This window comes from Bos mutus, chromosome 22 (assembly GCF_027580195.1).
Source record: "Bos mutus isolate GX-2022 chromosome 22, NWIPB_WYAK_1.1, whole genome shotgun sequence".
Classification (NCBI taxonomy): Eukaryota; Metazoa; Chordata; class Mammalia; order Artiodactyla; family Bovidae; genus Bos; species Bos mutus.
In genome coordinates this window covers 10,942,062-10,960,953 of record NC_091638.1, presented here as the reverse complement: position 1 = coordinate 10,960,953, position 18,892 = coordinate 10,942,062, and the positions used below count along the sequence as shown (strand labels likewise).

The following is an 18,892-nucleotide window of genomic DNA, read 5'->3' as shown; positions in this document are numbered from 1 at the left end:
ACTGTAAACAGAGTGCCACACTTCACACACAGGGAATACTTGGGCTCAGACCCCAAAGAAACAGAAAGAAACTAAAAAAAGGTTGAGGACACTCAACTCATGCAAACATGGAATTCTTCAAGATTTCCTTGGTGGTTCACTGGTTAGGACTTGGCGCTTTCACTGCTCTGGGCCCAGGTTCGATCCCTGGTCGGGGAACTAGGATCCTGCAAGCCTCTCAGTGTGGTCAGAAAAAAAAAAGCAAAAATGAAATTTTTCAAAGGGAGATTTACTCAATGGTAATTCAGATCACTCAGGCAGTTAGTCAGTGTTCTGCAATTCTATGAATTTAGGCAAAAACAAAGTTGTTTGATTGAAGGGTCAACAAGACCTCACTTCACCAGATAATTTGCTTGACTCACTCAGAGTTTCATTCTGCTTGTGGGAGCAATTTAGGCAGATGAATGTACTGGGATGATGTTTCCAGGCTGGCTCTACAACCATGAAATAAAAGGAAACAGGCTAATTCCCTGCCCCCGCCCCAGTAAAAAAAGTACGGTTTACAGAGACCATTGTCTCCATCTTCTCCAGCTTCATATGCAGCAATCTGGCTTTGGAGTCTTCCTCATGATGTGCACCGTAGTATCAGACTTGTTCTTAACATCTTAATAATGACACCAGCTGCCGCTGATGGAAGGCTTGCTATTTACCAGGCAGCACACTGGGGTCTATATTCATCCACTCATCCAACTGATATTTATTGAATATCCACTATGTGACAGAACTGGTCTAGGTTTCACGGTACAGTCTGAATAAAACAATGTTCCTGCTGTCCTAGGACTTTTCAGGAAGAGCAAAGAGAGAAGAGACAAATAAATATGAAACAGATCAGGTGGTGATTGAGGTTACAAATAAGAAGGTGGAATAAAGGGCCAGAGAGTGACTATGTGAAGCGTGCTGTCCTAATGAAGCCCACTAGGAACACAGCTGAAGCTCAGAAACATGTTCAGTTGATTGCCTCATCACAACAAGCGAGGAGGTGCACCTTGGGGATCCAGGCATCTAAGCAAGAGGGTGTTCAATGAACTAGTAAGATCTGGGCTGTGCCAGCTAATTTGGAAGAGGGTTCAAGAAAGTAGGATTTTGCAGTGAATTGGATACTGTCAGGATGTGAGGGTAATTCTGTGACTGGGCATCTTGGTAATTCTTATCTAGAAGGTGAGAAGAAGATGGGGCAGTGAGTCAGTCCCCAGGAAGGGAATATGTAGCCACACTTGTGGTCTGGACTATCCTGTTCTTATCTGGATTTGGACATCATGATGAAGAGGTCTTGCTTTTGTCTGGATCCATCAAATGGCTACCCACTCCAGTATTCTTGTCTGGGAAATCCCATAGGCAGAGGAGTCTGGTGGGCTACAGTTAGTTCATGGGGTCGCAAAGAGCTGGACACGACTGAGCACACATCATGGTCCCAGAGTGACTTTATTTCACGTGGGTGTTTGGGGAGATGGTTTGAATCCAAAACCTGAACAGCTGAGCTGTGAGTGGAAGGCCACCTCCTGGTGGTCTCGGGCTAATTGCCCCTTTCCCACGAACAATCCACCCTCAACCGTACAAGATAGGTACCATTACTATTTCTTTTTCATAAATGAAGAGACAAAGCCCCAGAGAGACAAAAGGGCTCTAGAGGCATCATGAGGCTCATGATGCTAGAGGCTCATGGAATCATAGTTTCCTGACCAGGGAGGAACCCTGACCCTCGGCAGTGACAATGCTGAGTCCTAACCACTGGACCACCAGAAAATTCTCAGGACCAAGCCTTTTTAATTCCTGTGGCAAGACCTTTTCTTCAAAAGGGCCAGGGGGCTTTCAGTGGGAGCATGGGCTCAAAGCCTACAGGGGAAGCTGTTACCAGCAGACACCCTTAACACCTAGGCCAGAAGATGTGCAAATGCCCAAGAAATGAAGTCCATGTGATCACTGTCCAAGTGAAAATACTCTTCTCCCAGGGATGAGGAAACATTTTCCTTTCTGTTTAAATTGAAAGGCTACTTTCTCAATAATTTAATCAAAACCCATTTATTTCCACAATTTTTGAACTATAAGCAAGTTTTACATAGTGGAACAAGTATGTTAAAAAAAAAAAAAAAGACCATAAAGGTAATGTTCCAGGGATTTCCATGGCTGTCCAGTGGTTAAGACATCCTGTTTTTACTGCAAGGGGTGCAGATTCAATCCTTGATTGGGGAACTAAGATCATGCATGCCACATTCTATGGCCAAAAAAAGGAGAGAAAATTTCTTAGTCTGAACAAAAATGAAAATATAACATATCAACATAAAAATTATATACATACATATATATATATATTATATTATATATATGTTATGTTCTACAGGCTTCCCAGATGGCTCAGATGGTAAAGAATCTGCCTGCAATGAGGGAGACCTGGGTTTGATTCCCGGGTTGGAAAGATCCCCTGGAGGAGGGCATGGCAGCCCACTCCAGTAGTCTTGCCTGGAGAATCCCCATGGACAGAGGAGCTTGGTGGGCTACAGTCCATGGGGTCTCGAAGAGTCAGACACGACTGAATGACTTAAGTTGGGCAAGCACAGGGATGTTCTATAGTCCAAGGGTAACAAAATTGGTGACCATTCCTATGTTTTGTATCTCTTTTTTTTTTTTTAATTAAAAAATCATTTTTGTCTGCACCTTGGGAAATGTGGGATCTTAGTGCCCAGACCAGGGATAGCACCTGGCACCCCCTGCATTGGAAGCATGGAATCTTAACCCCTGGACCACGTGGACAGCCCCTGTCCCCCTGTTCATCTTTCCTAACTGCCCTCTCCCACCAGGGCAGGGCTCACCAGCAGATTCTCCGGCTTGAGGTCCCGGTGGACGATCCTCTTGTCGTGCAAGTGCACCAGCGCCTTGCACAAGTCCATGAGCATGAGGGCGGCCTCGCGCTCGGGGAACTTCACACTTTCGATGATGGCGTCAAACAGGTCCCCTCCCTGCACGTACTCCATGATCAGGTAGATCTCGGCGTCCGTTTCGTACACTTCGTGCAGTTTCACGATGTTGGGGTGAGAGAGGCTCTGAATGATGAGGATCTCGCTGTCCACCATGTCCTCCTTCCCCTTGAGCTTGGACTTGTCGATGATCTTCATGGCGTAGGCCTGCCGGGTGCCGCGATGCCTGCACTCCTTCACCACCGCAAAGTTCCCGTCGCCGATCACCCGGCCCGGCTCGTACTGCTTTCGCACGTCGGCCGCCAGGATGCCCGCAGGCCGCCGCCTCCTGCCCGGCCGCTCCGCCTTGCTCTCCTCCGGCCTCGTCTTGGGCTCCTTTTCGATTCTGGCTGGCGGCTCATCGCGGGGAACCATCATCCTCCTCGCTCCGGACACCCCGGGCTTCTTCTCCTTCTCCGCCTCCTGCTCGTCCCCTCCGGTCCTGGGGAGCTTCTCCGGATCCAGGTCAGCGTGATGCTCCCTCCGGAGCCAGCCTCCCGGCTTGCTCCTGCCTGTGTTCCTGCCGCCTTTCTCCTCTCGGCGGGGCTGTGCTTCCCCAACAAAAACGTCCCTCTTGGCCTTGGCTGCAGCAGGGGGATGACCCTCCTGGCCTCCGGGGTCTCTGTCCTCTTTCTTGTCGACGCTTTTGCTGGGTCTCCTCGGTTCCTGCGGGGGGTGCCCAGGACTGCTCCGGGGACCCTCCTTCCAGCCTTCCTCCCCACCCTGGGGCTTCTCCTCTGGGGACCTCCGGCAGCTCCTGGTCCTCACCAGCCTCTCCACGTCGTAGCGGGGGCACCTGCCCAGGTCCAGCTCGCTGGTGCCCAGGGACAGTCGCTCCCTCTGCAGGCCCTGCTGGAGCTCTCGCTCCCGCTTACACTTTTCACACCTGATCAATTCCCCCGACGTCTTTTCGATCTCCACCGCCAGGTGCTTCTCTCCACTGGCACGCCTCTCCAGGGCGGGATCCTTGGGCGCCTTACTGCCAGATTCGGGCTCCCACTTCCCCTTCCCCCACTTCTTCGGGGTCCTCACCCTGTCCTCCCCGGGGGTCTGCCCCTGGGGTCTGATGGCCGCCGGGGACCTAGCAGCCTCACCGCTGCTCTTGGCGGTCTCGGTCTCCCCACAGGGGTGACCCCCCTTCCCAGCTTTGCTGTAAAGTCTGCTTCTCAGCCTTGGAGAGGGGATCTGGCTGTGCTGCTGGGTCAAAGTCAGAGCCCGGGCTTTGCTGGGGTACAGTTCCTCTATAGCCACCTGGATGTTCTTCAGCGTCAGCGGCTCTTTGCCCACCGCTATGAAGGCATCTCCTTCCCTGAAGAAATCAGACACACTCCTGATTTCCCGGCCTTTGAGGTTGAACAGCTTCCTCACACGGTCACTCTTCCACCTGGGAAAGCCCAGGGCCTCTGAGACGTCGGCCAAGAGCTGCTCAAAGGTTTGCACCGATCGCCTATTGAGGAGCAGGGTGATCTTGCGGAGGGGGTGGCTGCCCACCTTGACCACGGTCACGACCCTGGGCTTCAGTGGGCTGTTCTCAGTGTTGATGGGGTGAAGGCCACTCTGGGGGCTGAACCCAGGCACCACAGAGCTGCGTGATCCTAGGAATGGTTTCTCCAGGCTCCCTCGGCCAGCAGGCAGCCAGGTGCCCTGCAGCTTCCGCTCCGTGATTCTCGAGCTTAAACATTTTAGAGAATGTTCACAGAGACCTCGATGTCCTATGGGGGGAAAAGGACAATACAGTATTAGTCCGATTGGTTCAAAGAGTCCTTTGACCAGATCAGTTGGTAAAGAATCTGCCTGCAATGCAGGAGACCTGGGTTTGATTCCTGGGTCAGGAAGATCCCTTGGAGAAGGAGATGGCAACCCACTCCAGTATTCTTGCCTGGAGAATCCCATGGACAGAGGAGTCTGACAGGCTGCAGTCCATGAGGCTGCAAGAGTTGGACACGACTTAGCAACTAAACCACCACCAAACCTTTACTAAGATTGTTTTCCTCGTGGCTCGGGTGTAAACAATCTGCCTGCAATAGCAGGAGACACATGCAGGAGACACGAGTTTGATCCCTGGGTCGGGAAGATCCCCTGGAGGAGGAAATGGCAACCCACTCCAGTATTCCTGCCTAGGAAATCACATGGACAGAGGAGCTGGGAGGACTACAGTCCAATGTGGCTGCAAAAGGGCCAGCCACAACTCAGTGATCAAACAAACAAACAAAGAAACAAAGTCATTACTAAAGATGACTGATACTATCACAGGTTAGACGTGTGCTTGTTGAGGATCTGCTTGAAACAATGGAGCCGTTACATGTGAGATCTCCTGCCCAGTCTCCTCCAAGAGCGGCCAGGAATGCAGTATGGAGTCTGCACTGGGCCTGAGGTGCCTCCCCCAAGTCCCCTGGGTACCAGGATGCACCACACCTAGGGAGCCCCTTCTAGGCAAGGCCTGACCCTGAAGGCAGCTCCCACTATCCTAAAGTGACCTGACTTTCAAAAATCTAGAACTGAGATAAAAGGTCCAAAATTTGCTGCCCAGGAAATACCAATAAGAGGTCAGAACTTTCTGGAACCTTAAAAAACCCAATTTTTTTTTTTTTTCCCTGCTAAGTCACAAAAGATTTTTTTTTCAATTTAAAAATAATTGAAGTACAGTTAATCCACAATGTTGTGTTAATTTCAGGTGTACAGCAGAGTGACCCAGCTACACACACATATATATGTATCTAGTCCTGTCTAGATTTCCTCTTACCTCTAAAGAATTCAAATCTTACCCACCTCTTTGCCAAGAACAGTTTTCTCAGCATGACTTTCAGGGTGAGGCAAGATGTGAAGAGGTTATAAGCACAGATCTGGATTTGAATCCTGGAGTGGCCACTGACCCTATTTGTGAACTTGGACAAATTACTCACAATCTGTTTTTTTTTTTTTTTTTTTTTTTTCATATATTAAGTGAGAATGATAACACCTTCCTCCCAGGATTTTGGGGGAGAGTAAATGAGGAAATGATTATGATTCACTTGAGCTTGACACATGGTAAGTGCACAGTGATGGTCAGTTATTAATACTGTCCTTGTGATCTTAATATCTCTCTCGTATGATCATTTCATTCTGGTAGCAAAGGACCTCATGGGCTGAAATGACACGGTAGTCTTCTCCATTATCAAGAAAAGGAAACAAGGAAATCAGAGTCATTTTATTCTTCAGAGCTTTAATAATGAGAATGTGCTCATTCTCATGATGTTTCCTGATAAACTGACTAAATGAATAAAACAAGACTCTGTATTTCCTCATCAGATATACCCAGCTTTACGTCATTTTATTGTGCTCCATTTTCTTATGCTTTGAAGATATTACATTTTTTATCAATTGAAGGTTTGTGGCAACCCTAGGTCAAGCAAGTCTATGGACACCATTTTACCAAATGGCATTTGCTCACTTTATGTCTCTGTGTCATATTTTGGTAACTCGCACAATATTTCAAATGTGGTCATTATTGTTATATTTGTGATGGTGATCTGTGACCAGGGATCTTAGATGTTACTCCTATGGCTCACTGAAGGCTCAGATGATAGTTAGCTTTTTTCTTTTTTCACCAGTAAGGTATTTTTAAGTTAGGGTATGTACCTTTTTTTTGGCTGCTCCAGATCTTTTTTTTTTTCTTTCCTTGAACTGAACACATTTATTTTTTAAATTAATCAATTTAATTGTAGGATAATTACTTTACAATATCGTGGTGGTTTTTGCCATACATTAACATGAATCAACCACGGGTGCACACGTGTCTCCCCATCCTGACACCCTCTCCCCACTCCCTCCCCACCCCATCCCTCTGGGTTGTCCCAGAGCACTGGCTTTGAGTGCCCTGCTTCACGAATCAAACTTGCACTGGTCATCTATCTTACATATGGTAATATACATGTTTCAATGCTATTCTCTTATATCATCCCACCCTCCGCTTCTCCCACATAGTCCAAAAGTCTGTTCTTTATATCTGTGTCTCTTCTGCTATCTTACATATAGGATCGTTGTTACCGTCTTTCTAAATTCCATATATATGTGTTAATATACTGTACTGGTGTTTCTCTTTCTGACTTACTTCGCTCTGTATAATAGGCTCCTGCTCCAGGTGTTAGTTGTAACATGTGGGATCTAGTTCCCTGAACAGGGATCAAACCCGGGCCCCTGCATTGGAAACACAGTCTTAACCACTGGCCACCAGGGAAGTCCCTGTACACTGTATTTATTAAGACATAATGCTACGGCACACTTAATAGACTATAGTGGAGCATAAACATAACTTTTATATGCACTGCAAAATCAAAAACATTGTGTAACCCACTTCATTGGGATAGTCACTTTATTGCAGTGCTTGGGAACTGAACTCGAGACAGCTCCAGGGTACAACTGTACTTGAGACAAAAGTGGTTTAATTTTCATTTCCGCCCAGGGTAGACAAGGAAACATAAAAATGATAGAATATGGAACTCAGTTAAAACCCAAGGATGGGCTGCAAATTATTAAAGTTGCCCCGCAGGACCCCTATGTCATATCCTACATGCAGGAACCTGCCATTTAGGCTTCCTTTAAGAAGTTTTAAATGATTATTTTTAAGCACCTCTGAATTGTAGCAGACACTCCAGTTTTGCCAGGATGGGCAATTTGGCCCAGCATATTGACAGAATGTTGTGATTCTTCTTTTTTTTTTTTTTTTTTGGTTTTTAATTATAACATACAATCTGTTCTGAGATGATTTCCATCTAGACACAGGTGTCTGATTAGATGACAAGTGTGGCCCTACTGATTCTTCCCACATGCCATGAATTTATAAGCTTACCAGTCACGTTTGCAGTTAAACTATTTATTTACAGAGGTCTGTCATTCCTTTCTTCTCATAATCTCCCTGATTGGCCTCCATTTTCGGCTGAGAAGGTTGAGCTGAGAGAGCAAAAGCAGAGGCCTCCAGGAGTTGCACTAGTTCCCGTTTCCTCAGGAAACAGGAAAAATGCTAAGAAAGGTGACCCTCAAACGCCTGTACACGGAGGGACTGCTGCTGCTGCTGCGGCTAAGTCACTTCAGTCGTGTCCGACCCTGTGCGACCCCATAGACGGCAGCCCACCAGGGTCCCCCGTCCCTGGGATTCTCCAGGCAAGAACACTGGAGTGGGCCACCATTTCCTTCTCCAATGCATGAAAGTGAAAAGTGAAGGTGAAGTCACTCAGTCGTGTCCGACCCTCAGCGACCCCATGGACTGCAGCCTACCAGGGTCCTCTGTCCATGGGATTTTCCAGGCAGGAGTACTGGAGTGGGGTGCCATTGCCTTCTCTGACACAGAGGGACTAAGTCTTTTCATTTGTTTTCCTCAGGGTGCTTCTAACAGAGTGGGACCCTCAATACATTTGTCAGGCTAAGGAAAGGGAAAACATGTCTGTGGCTCAGGTGGTAAAGAATCCGCCTGCCAAGCAGGAGATATGGATTTGATCCCTGGGTCAGGAAGATCCCTGGAGAAGGAAATGGCTACCCACTCCAGTATTCTTGCCTGGAGAATCCTGGATGGAGGAGCCTGGCAGGCTAGAGTCCATGAGATCCAAAAGAGCTGGATGGGACTGAGTGACTAAACAATTCCAGGAAAGGTTCAGGGCAGAACCAGGAGGACAGGGAGCATTCCGTGAATACATGAGGGATGCAGGAGAGTTTAGCATGGAAGGGGGTTCAGGAGGGGCCCAGTGGAAATCCAGGAAGATCCCATCCCAGGAGACATACAATAGTACTCTTGGAGCAAGACAATCACTGTGGGTCACACATTCAATGGTGACTGAGGATGACAGAGGCAAGTCAGGATGAGAACTCAAGATCCGAGATAGTGAGATTTCAGAGTCCAGGTGTAGTGGTAGATGACTTGGCCTGCGGTATCCAGAGTCGGGATGGGGGAGAGGTGGCCATGCCCTGGGATAGCTGTGCCCCAGCTGGTTCCAGCAGACCCTAACTCAGAACACATCCTCATTCTTGGTGGTTAGGAGAGCACTCTGGGCTCACTCCATCCCTGAATCCAGGAGAGGCTCCACGGGGGTGGCCTCCATCCCAGGGCACAGGCACAAAAGATATGGAGACAGCATAGCTAAGTCTCTGCCACACCACCATCACACATGCACAGCCCACTGCCCTGGTGTTCTCAGTTCAGTTCAGTTCAGTCGCTCAGTCATGTCCGACTCGTTGTGACCCCATGAATCACAGTACGCCAGGCCTCCCTGTCCATCACCAACTCCCAGAGTTCACTCAAATCCACATCCATTGAGTTGGTGATGCCATCCAGCCATTTCATCCTTTGTTGTCCCCTTGTCCTCCTGCCCCCAATCCCTCCCAGCATCAGAGTCTTTTCCAATGAGTCAACTCTTCGCATGAGGTGGCCAAAGTACTGGAGTTTCAGCTTTAGCATCATTCCCTCCAAAGAACACCCAGGACTGATCTCCTTTAGAATGGACTGGTTGGATCTCCTTGCAGTCCAAGGGACTCTCAGGAGTCTTCTCCAACACCACAGTTCAAAAGCATCAATTCTTCAGTGCTCAGCCTTCTTCACAGTCCAATTCTCACATCCATACATGACCACAGGAAAAACCATAGCCTTGACTAGACAGACCTTTGTTGGCAAAGTAATGTCTCTGCTTTTGAATATGCTATCTAGGTTGGTCATAACATTTCTTTCAAGGAATAAGCGTCTTTTAATTTCATGGCTGCAGTCACCATCTGCAGTGATTTTGGAGCCCCCCAAAATAAAGTCTGACACTGTTTCCACTGTTTCCCCATCTATTTGCCATGAAGTGATGGGACCAGATGCCATGATCTTCAGTTTTCTGAATGTTGAGCTTTAAGCCAACTTTTTCACTCTCCTCTTTCACTTTCATCAAGAGGCTTTTTAGTTCCTCTTCACTTTCTGCCATAAGGGTGGTGTCATCTGCACATCTGAGGTTATTGATATTTCTCCTGGCAATCTTGATTCCAGCTTGTGCTTCTTCCAGCCCAGCGTTTCTCATGATGTACTCTGCACAGAAGTTAAATAAGCAAGATGACAATATACAGCCTTGACGTACTCCTTTTCCTATTTGGAACCAGTCTGTTGTTCTCAAACTCCCTTAAAACCTCTGTGATCTAGAGCCAGAGTGAGAACTTGGTACCCCTCCTCCCCAACATAACTAGGATCTACAAAGGTAGCACTTCTGGTTTTGTCTGTATCATGCTACTAGGGAGTCCTGGGAAACACAATCTCAAGAGCAATTATTTTTATCTTCTCTTCCATAAGCCCTTCTTCCTCCTTTAAATTTCTTAGTCCAGGGCAGATTTTTCTTCTTTAAAGGGAAGAGAAAAAATCAGGAGATTCTGAATGTCTGGTCCATCGGCAAGAAGAGCAAACAGCCTGGAGAGGAAGAGCCTAGAACATCCCTGGGACCCTGGGTTCAATCTCCAGGATCAGTTCCATCACCCAAGGAAAATAGTGCCCTGAGGACTTTGGGGCTGACTATAAGCAGCACTATCCAGGACCTACCCAGATAACCTGACCATGTCCACGCATCTCCAACAACTGACAAAATCAATTAAGTAGAACTGTATAAAATTGCTAGCAGTTCTACCAATTACATCTCAGAGGATGGTTGGATGGCATCACTGACTCAATGGACATGAGTTCAAGCAAACTCCGGGAGATAGTGAAGGACAGGGAAGCCTGGCACGCTGCAGTCCATGAGGCCACAAAGAGTCGGACACGACTTAGCGACTGAACAGCAACTGCCAATTACCTTGAAAGGGAAATTTCATATGGCTCAACCTAGCACTATCTTGGATAATAACCCCTACTCTGTCTCTACACTAACAATAGTTAATCAAAGTAGGCATAGTAAAAATTAAGTGTCCTCATTCCCAGTCCTCAGCCACCAGTTGGCAGTTTCCAGGAAGGGCACGGGAAAGGATGCCCTTGTGGCATCGTTTTTCTGTTAATTTCCTATAGCAGCATAAACTGACCTCAGCTTGACAATACCGCTGCTTTTGCCTCAGATGAATGTTTACAGGGTTTTCCCAGCACCCATCAAGCCCATGCATGCAGCAGAACGTTCACAGAGCCACTTGTCTCCTTAAGAGCCTACGGGAGCTCCTTATTATCATCTCTGAGGGTCAAACCCAAACTCTTCAGCTTCACATGGAAGGTGCTCCCTCATCCAGCAGCACCTCACCCATCCCAACCCCACTCTACCTGGGGTAGGAGATAGATGGGCCCCTGGGCAGAGCAGCTGGAGTTTGTCAAATGGAGTAAAATTGAAGCTTTGTTTTCCGCAGATGCTCCAAGGACAAAGTTAATGGCAGGAGCTGAGCTCTGCTGGAGTAAAGAGATAAGAGGTCTGCTCATGAGGTCAGAGAAAACTCCCCAACTGCACACGCAGTTGAGGAAGCCTCCTCAGGGGTCAAAAACGAGGGCGTGCCATCCCATAATAAGTGTCGTCAAACCTCCCACTGGCCTCTGCGCTGGAATCCATCTTGGCAAAAAAGCTGCTCATATATATTGGGTGGGGTGCGCTGGAAGGGTGGGTCCTAGAACAGGTCAGGTGTAGGAAAAGAAATGAAATTACTAGCCAAAGGTAAACAAAGATCCAGAAGAACTGCCTGATATATATGATTTAACTGCCTCTTTACTGCATTCTTCCTCACTGGGGAGGGCGCCCATACCCCTTCTCTCTGGGTGGTATTTCTGCCTTGCTTCAGTCTTAAACAAACACAATGTTTCTCTGGGTGCTCTCCCACATGTTATACTGTATCTCTGATAATAAGCTTTGTACCTGTTTTTACAGTTTTTGCCTCTTTGAGAAATTCCTATTTCAAACATGGCAAGAGCGAGGGGAATTTTGTTTCTAGCCTTTTGCCCCTGATGGACTAGCGGCTGGGACTCCGGCTGTTCATCCAGGCTACCCAGGTTCAGGTCTTGGGCAGGGAACTAAGATCTCTCTTCCAGACGGTTCACTGCTGTCTCTCTGAGATGGCATCCTCACTCCTCCCACCCATCCAAGCCTCACCATCACGTAAGACCTAAGACCCGCATCCACCACCAAACCCTCCCTGACCTCACAAGTTCACAGTCACAGCTCCCTCTTCTGAAGCTCTGTTCATTCATTAAAACAACGTTTCACATGAATGCTTGAGACCCTTCCTTCTGTACACCTCAGCTCACTGTTACTTCATCTTCCAAGGTTTGTAAATATTCCCCCTCTCAACTAAACTCAGCCTCACCAAAAGCAGAGGCCGTGGATTACGCAAACTCCCTTCCTCTGTCCCAGGATATATAATAAGCATGTGAGACTGGGGAAACCCGTTTCAGTACTAACTTCAGCATGCATATCAGGTCTCAGGCTTCCGGCTCTCCTTGCAAAATAATTGAGCGTTTCTAGTTTCCTCACTGGTTAGACATCCCACAACAGACCTTAACTAAATGAAACAAATGAGATAAAAGAAAATATGGTCACAGACATCCACTGACTACCAGGAAATGAGACAAGGTAGCATTTGCCAAGGACAGATGATACAGGGAGGGAGTGTATTTCTTCAGAGTTTTGTGAAGCTTCCTTTCCGAGTTGCACAAAGAATGCGAACACCGGGTCAGAAGCGCTCATTTAAATCCTGGTCCTACCAGGCTCTGAGTAGCTGTGTGACCTTGGGAGCACTATGTGACCTCTCTGAGCCCTCTTCCACGTGGGCTAACTCTGGCACCTCGCCTCTGCATGCTGTTTGGCATAGAGTGGGCACTCAACTGTGTCTGTTTTCTTCCCTCTCCAACAGAACAGGTCTCATAACCTTCGGTTTTCTCCCAATCCACATACATGTCAAGGGCGAAGAGGACATGATGCTAAATGTGACTCGGCAGGGTGAATTTGTCATTTAAGTAGTGACTGAAACAGAAAACCAGTAGGGACAGGATATTAAGAGAAACACCCAGGCAGATCTAAGCATCCGGCTCCTGTGGGTTGATAAACTTCCTGCTCACTGATCCTAGGACTCTCTGGCTGGTCTGAGCCAATAAACTCAGTAACTGCAAGAGCATTTTCTGTTATTACCTGTGATGGGTTTGGCTCCAAGCAACTGTGGCCTCCTCGCTGCTGTCACAACTCAGATGAATTAATGTAACCTCGTTCCACAAGGGTCAGCTCTATACCTTTTTACACTGAAAAGGCTACCAAAATGACTGGAAGTCACATGAACCCAGTTTCCTATCCAATCCTTTATCATTATTTTGTCCAGGCTGCTAATCATCAAGTTTAGGGTCAAGGGGGAAAAGCACACACACACACACACACACAAGGAAAATATACTGCTAACATGAATCTTTTACTTATATTCTTTCATGAAAACAAAAGGAGTATACCATTTCCTGCTGCTGCTAAGTTGCGTCAGTTGTGTTCAACTCTGTGCGACCCCATAGACAGCAGCCCACCAGGCTCCGCCGTCCCTGGGATTCTCCAGGCAAGAGTACTAGAGTGGGTTGCCATTGCCTTCTCCAATGCATGAAAGTGAAAAGTGAAAGTGAAGTCGTTCAGTCATGTCCGACTCTTCAAGACCCCACGGACTGCAGCCTACCAGCCTCCTCTGTCCATGAGATTTTCCAGGCAAGAGTACTGGAGTGGGTTGTCATTTCCTAGTCATTAAAAAAAATGCGGTACATCTGTACCGCATTTATTTATTAATTTTTGGCTCTGCTTCTGAGGTACGTGGGATCTTAGTTCCCCAACCAAGGATCGAACCCAAGCCCCCTGCCTTGGAAGCACCAAGTCTTAACTACTGGATCACCAGGGAAGTCTCTTCCTAGTCATTTTTAACCATACCCATAGGTCTAAATTACACCACAAAGAAAAACTATGCCTAAGCTCAGCATCCACTTTGGAATTCTCGCCTTGGCTCCTATAATAACACACTAGAAAAAGAAATAGGAGAATCATACCCAAGTTGCTATAGGACATAAATAATATATGATCACTCTTTAACTATTTACAAATTCTGAGTATTAAAAGAAATGGAAATTGGTGTTTTAAAACATCTGGTTAATAAGCAATGCAACAAAAAAAAGCCCATGCAATGCATCAAATGACATGGAATCTTCCTTCCTAACAGGGAAGCTCCACTTGAAATTCTTTCCCTTTATCAACCTCTTATTCCTTGATGGTGTCAGCAGACGGATTACTGGTGGCCTCAGTAGGCAGTGCTAAGAGACGATTCACTTCCATTTGTCTATGGGAGAGGGAGAGGAATTGGCTGAAATCATTTTCCTTTTCACTGAGTAATCATTTGTCCTGGGAGTTTTCCAGGGGCTGTTTGGGAACAAACTCATTTTGCTCATATGCAAATCTGAGGCAGCAGAAACATTTGCGAACTTACATTTGATTATGCAAACATCCCAAGGAGGGTTTTCCTAAACGAATAAAAAATTGGAACGCAGCCTTTTACTAAGCCTAGTTACTGTTTCGTAACTAGGAAGCCTGGGTAATGTCTGTATTGATCAAAGCCGGGAAAATTAACAAGAGTAAGGTAATAAAATAAAATGTTGCTATTTACTGTCTGTCATCACCGATGACACTCTAATGTCATCACTAATTAATCTTTATTACCGACAGGACATCAGGAACAGAGTAATTAGAAAGGCTTTCTCCTGCTCTCATCTCAGAAAAGTCCCAGGTTTGGGGTTCTCTCTTACCTGCTAACCTTCTTGTGCCAGTTCCAAGTGCCTCCCAGCATGTTGACACAAAAGCTCTCTAGGGTCTCTGGGTGAGGGATGTTTGCCAGTACTTGTTAGAACAGATGCCTGATACATTTTTCCCAAGGTACTCGCTGATTTAATGATGACATTTACTGTCCCAGCTACCTTGAAATTGTGATGCATTTTATGCGGTGCCTCTGTTGTTTACATACACACACACACACACAGAAGTCGCTCAGTCGTGTCCGACTCTTTGTGACTCCATGGATTGTAGCCCACCAGGCTCTTCGGTCCATGGGATTTTCCAGGCATGAATACTGGAGTGGGTTGCCCTTTCCTTCTCCACTGTTGTTTACAAGGGGATTCTAAAGTATGTGTCTTTCCTCATTTTAAAGCTCATCTCTGACCCCCTCAATATCTCTCATCCTCCCCCGCTCAGTTTTCTGGCTCACCCTGATCTGGTCCCATTTCATCAGCATGTCACGGTTCCCACTTTCTTCTCTGCTAGCTTTATTTTGTCTGATGAATCCTCCTGCTTATGCAAGCCAGAAGGTATTCTCCTCTCTCCTCAGATATCCCAGGTCATCCCAAGACAAAAAAGATCCAGGACTGACATATGAACTTTTCCCTGTTGTCACTGACCTGCTTCCTTTGAGCACCCTGCTAAAGTGGGAAAACCAGCGGCTCCCACTTGGCAGGGCTTCTCAAATGCTAACTGTGACACCCCCAGGGACCATGTTAAAATGCAGATCCTAATACAGTCAGTCCGGGTGGAGGGTGGGGCTGAGATTCTGCAGCTCTAACAAGGTCCCCGGGTGATGCAATGCTGCTGGCCCCTGGACCACACTTTGAGAAGCACAGCTACAGGCCTAAGCTATAGAGAGAAGCTGCAGGTAGGGGGTGCAGTAGAAGGGGGCAACCTAGGGCCCTGGGAACACCCTGGCAGCCAGGGAACAGCAAAGCAGAGGGTAGTGAGGAGTGAATCACGAATGGAGGAAGAACGGGAGCCCTGATGCATCTGAGCATCCTGAGGATGCTCATCCTGGTGCCCCTGAGGATGAGGTGACATCCTCCCCAGGGGGGACCCTGAGGATACCCACTGAGGTCCTGTGAGAACAGGCGGGGCCGCTGGGACCCCATGCTGGGCATTAATATTAACACGACCTCGTTTGCTCCCAGGCTGGTGAGCTTCAGATATCTCAGTAACCACGACAGATAACCTTCTCTCTACCCGCGGTTTGTCCAGATGAATGCTTCTCCCGCCTCTGCTCGTTCCATCGCACGAAGCCTTCAGGCTCCTCTTTTTGCCCACTGCTCTGTGTCCCACCATTGTCCCTCACATCGGTCCTTCTCTGATATCCAATGCCAGTTGGCTTTGACCGACGCTTCCGCTGAGGATAGCTTCTCTTTCAGGCTGACCCCTGGGTTTAATGTTTCTTCCAACACTCCCCAGCTCACCCACGTCTGGGGTATCACTGCTCACTCAGTAAAATTACAAGAGGGCACAGCTCCCAGGCTGGGCTGTGGTTTCCTGTGACCTAGATTTTTAATCCTGACTTGTTGGAGCTCAGAGATTCACAATAACCTTGACTGGGGCTGATGTTTTGCTTCTCTCGGGACTGTTCAAGGCGGTTCAAGGGGGTGTGTTTATTTGGAAAGGGAGCACTAAACTACATCCCACCTTGGGACCCGTCTCCAGCTGACTTGATCCTCCCAGACTTTGTATTTTCCTTCTTCTGTCTGGTTATCACACCACAGAGCCTTCACCGGCCCACTGGTCTCTACCCACCTGTGTCAGAACAACATTCAAACACTGGGCTAGACAGAGCTTTACCACGCTCTATCCCTATAGGTGAGGCGCAGCAACCATTCTTTATTTTTGCCACACTCCATGGCGTGTAGGATCTTAGTTCCTGACCGGGGATAGAACCTGCACCCCCTGCATTGGAAGCACAGAGTCTTAACTACTAGACCATCAGGGAAGTCCCTGTGGCAATCATTCTAAAAGCAATTCCTCCACTGTCTTTTTTCTAGAGAGATGAACCTAGCTTACTCATTTCTGCATCTCTGTGCTCTGGTTGGACGGATCTCAGAGTGATGTAAAGACACTTGGTATATCTGTACCATCCACCAGCACCTCCCTGTAGACTCTCATCCCTCATTATCAGACGCATATCTGAGGGGCAGGCACAGACCTCCACTATCCGTTATTGGGAATGCTCTGGTGGTCCAATGGTTAGAACTCTGTGCTTTCACTGCCAAGGGCAATGGTTCAATCCCTGGTAGGGAAACTAAGGCCCCACAAGCTGCATGGCACAGCCCAAAACACAAAAACAAAAGACCTGCCATTGCTTTAAGCACAGAGGAAGCAAAGAGCTTGTGGATTCTTAGAAAGTGGTTTTTAAATGATTTTGATTTCTCTGTAAGACAACCTCCATGTGCAACGTATAATTAAATAGCAAGCAAGTAAAACAATTCAAGAGAAAATGTTCCAAAAATATATATAGTTTTCATTAATGTATAGGAGAAATGAGACATTTGAAAAACACTGGGGCTGCTTATGTAAAATAATAATAAAGGAATATGATGAATAATTTTGAGCCAATAAATAAGACAGCTTAACTAAATGGGTGGATTCCCTGAAAGAGACATGTTACCAAAGTTAACTCAAGAAGAAATAAATACCCTAAGTAGTTCCACTGTGCTATTTACCTGAGGTTTATTTTATTTTTCTTGGCTGTGCTGCACTGCATTGGGGATCTTAGTTCCTTGAGTAAAGATCAAATCCACATCCCCTGCATTGGATTCTTGGAGTCTTAACCACTGGACTGCCAGGGAAGTCCCTACCTGAGGTTTAGATACACCAGACTGAGGAAGAACTTTATATAAATATTTAAGGTATGGTCATTACATGATGGGTTGGATTTACTGGTAAAAAATTCTCAGAAATTGCTTATATGGAAATATTCATCTTTTGTAAACAAAAGCAATGTCATGGATCAATCTAAGAAAGATACAAAGAAGGATCTTAAGAAGGACCACGTGTTGAAGGCAAAGGCCATGTCAGTGAAAAATCTGTGGGTATCAGAATTAAAAGGGCCAATAGTCCAACACCCTCAATTTTTAGATATGACTGTAGACCAGAGAGGTTAAGCAATTAGCCCAAGCCACACAGCCAGCTACTAAGAACTGAAACAGACCCTGAATCTTTCTGAGCAACAGTTCAGACAGGTTTGGGGGAGTCATTTGTAACCATGGAATAAAGCAAAACTCATGGGATTAGCCAGAGGAAACAAAGCCGGACTCAGACTCATCAACAGGCAACAATGCCTAAGCAGAGCAGCCTCAGTTTAACTCTGCTCCAATTATTAAGCCAGCCAACATCCCAACTGGGCAAAATAAGGTCACCCAGTGTTCCTGCAGCTGGCAATAAACAAGTGAGCTCGTCCTTGATCCCTGTAGACAGGATGAGCTAAAAAAAACAAAAAACAAAAAAACAACAACTCCCCAAAATGAATTAAGATTCTAAACAAAGAAGAGTGATGCTGGGGGAAAGCAGATTAAGGTGTAACCTTTTCTTCCTTTAGGAAATTAAAACTGGACTTGGTTTTCCTCTCATTGGAAAGTAGGGAAGTCACAGTGCAGGGACTCTGACTGCATCCAATAAGTATTTGATACTACAAAGCTCCAGCCCAATACCCAACCTGAGTATCAGAGCCACAGGGTCCTCAACTGCACCTCTGCTGGCAGAGGTGTTCCTCGCTGCCAGGGGAGTCTGCACGGCCAGCACCAGCCCCGCCTCCTAGGAGACGGGAGGTAAAGATGGTAACAAGAGGACAGGCAGGAGGTCACCTACACAGAGGAAGCACTCAGTACCTCGTAGTTAGATCAGATTGACAACGGCGGCACCAAGGCAACAGCTCTCCTACTAAGAAGACCATCTCGGGACTTCCCTGCTGGTCCAGTGGCTAAGACTCTGGGCTCCCAATGCAGGGGGCCCGTGTTTGCCCTGCGCCCTGACTGGGGAACGAGAGCCCGCAGACTGCAACCAAGAGCTGGCATGTCGCAACTAAAGATCCTGCGTGCCACGACCAAGACGAAGATTCTGCAGGTCACAACTAAGATCCGATGCAGCCAGATAAACAAATATATATGTAAAAATGCCAATCTCAGTGAGTAGAAACTT

At 47.1% G+C, this 18,892-nt stretch overlaps 1 protein-coding gene across 1 annotated transcript in view; it reads right to left on the bottom strand.

The window, feature by feature from the left end:
- Window positions 1–18,892, bottom strand: part of DCLK3 (doublecortin like kinase 3) — a 42,202-nt gene that overhangs the window by 10,860 nt on the left and 12,450 nt on the right. Inside the window, exon 2 of the mRNA XM_070358872.1 lies at window positions 2,847–4,702. Within this exon, the coding sequence (XP_070214973.1) occupies window positions 2,847–4,702 (1,856 nt within the window). The remainder of the gene's footprint in view (window positions 1–2,846; window positions 4,703–18,892) is intronic.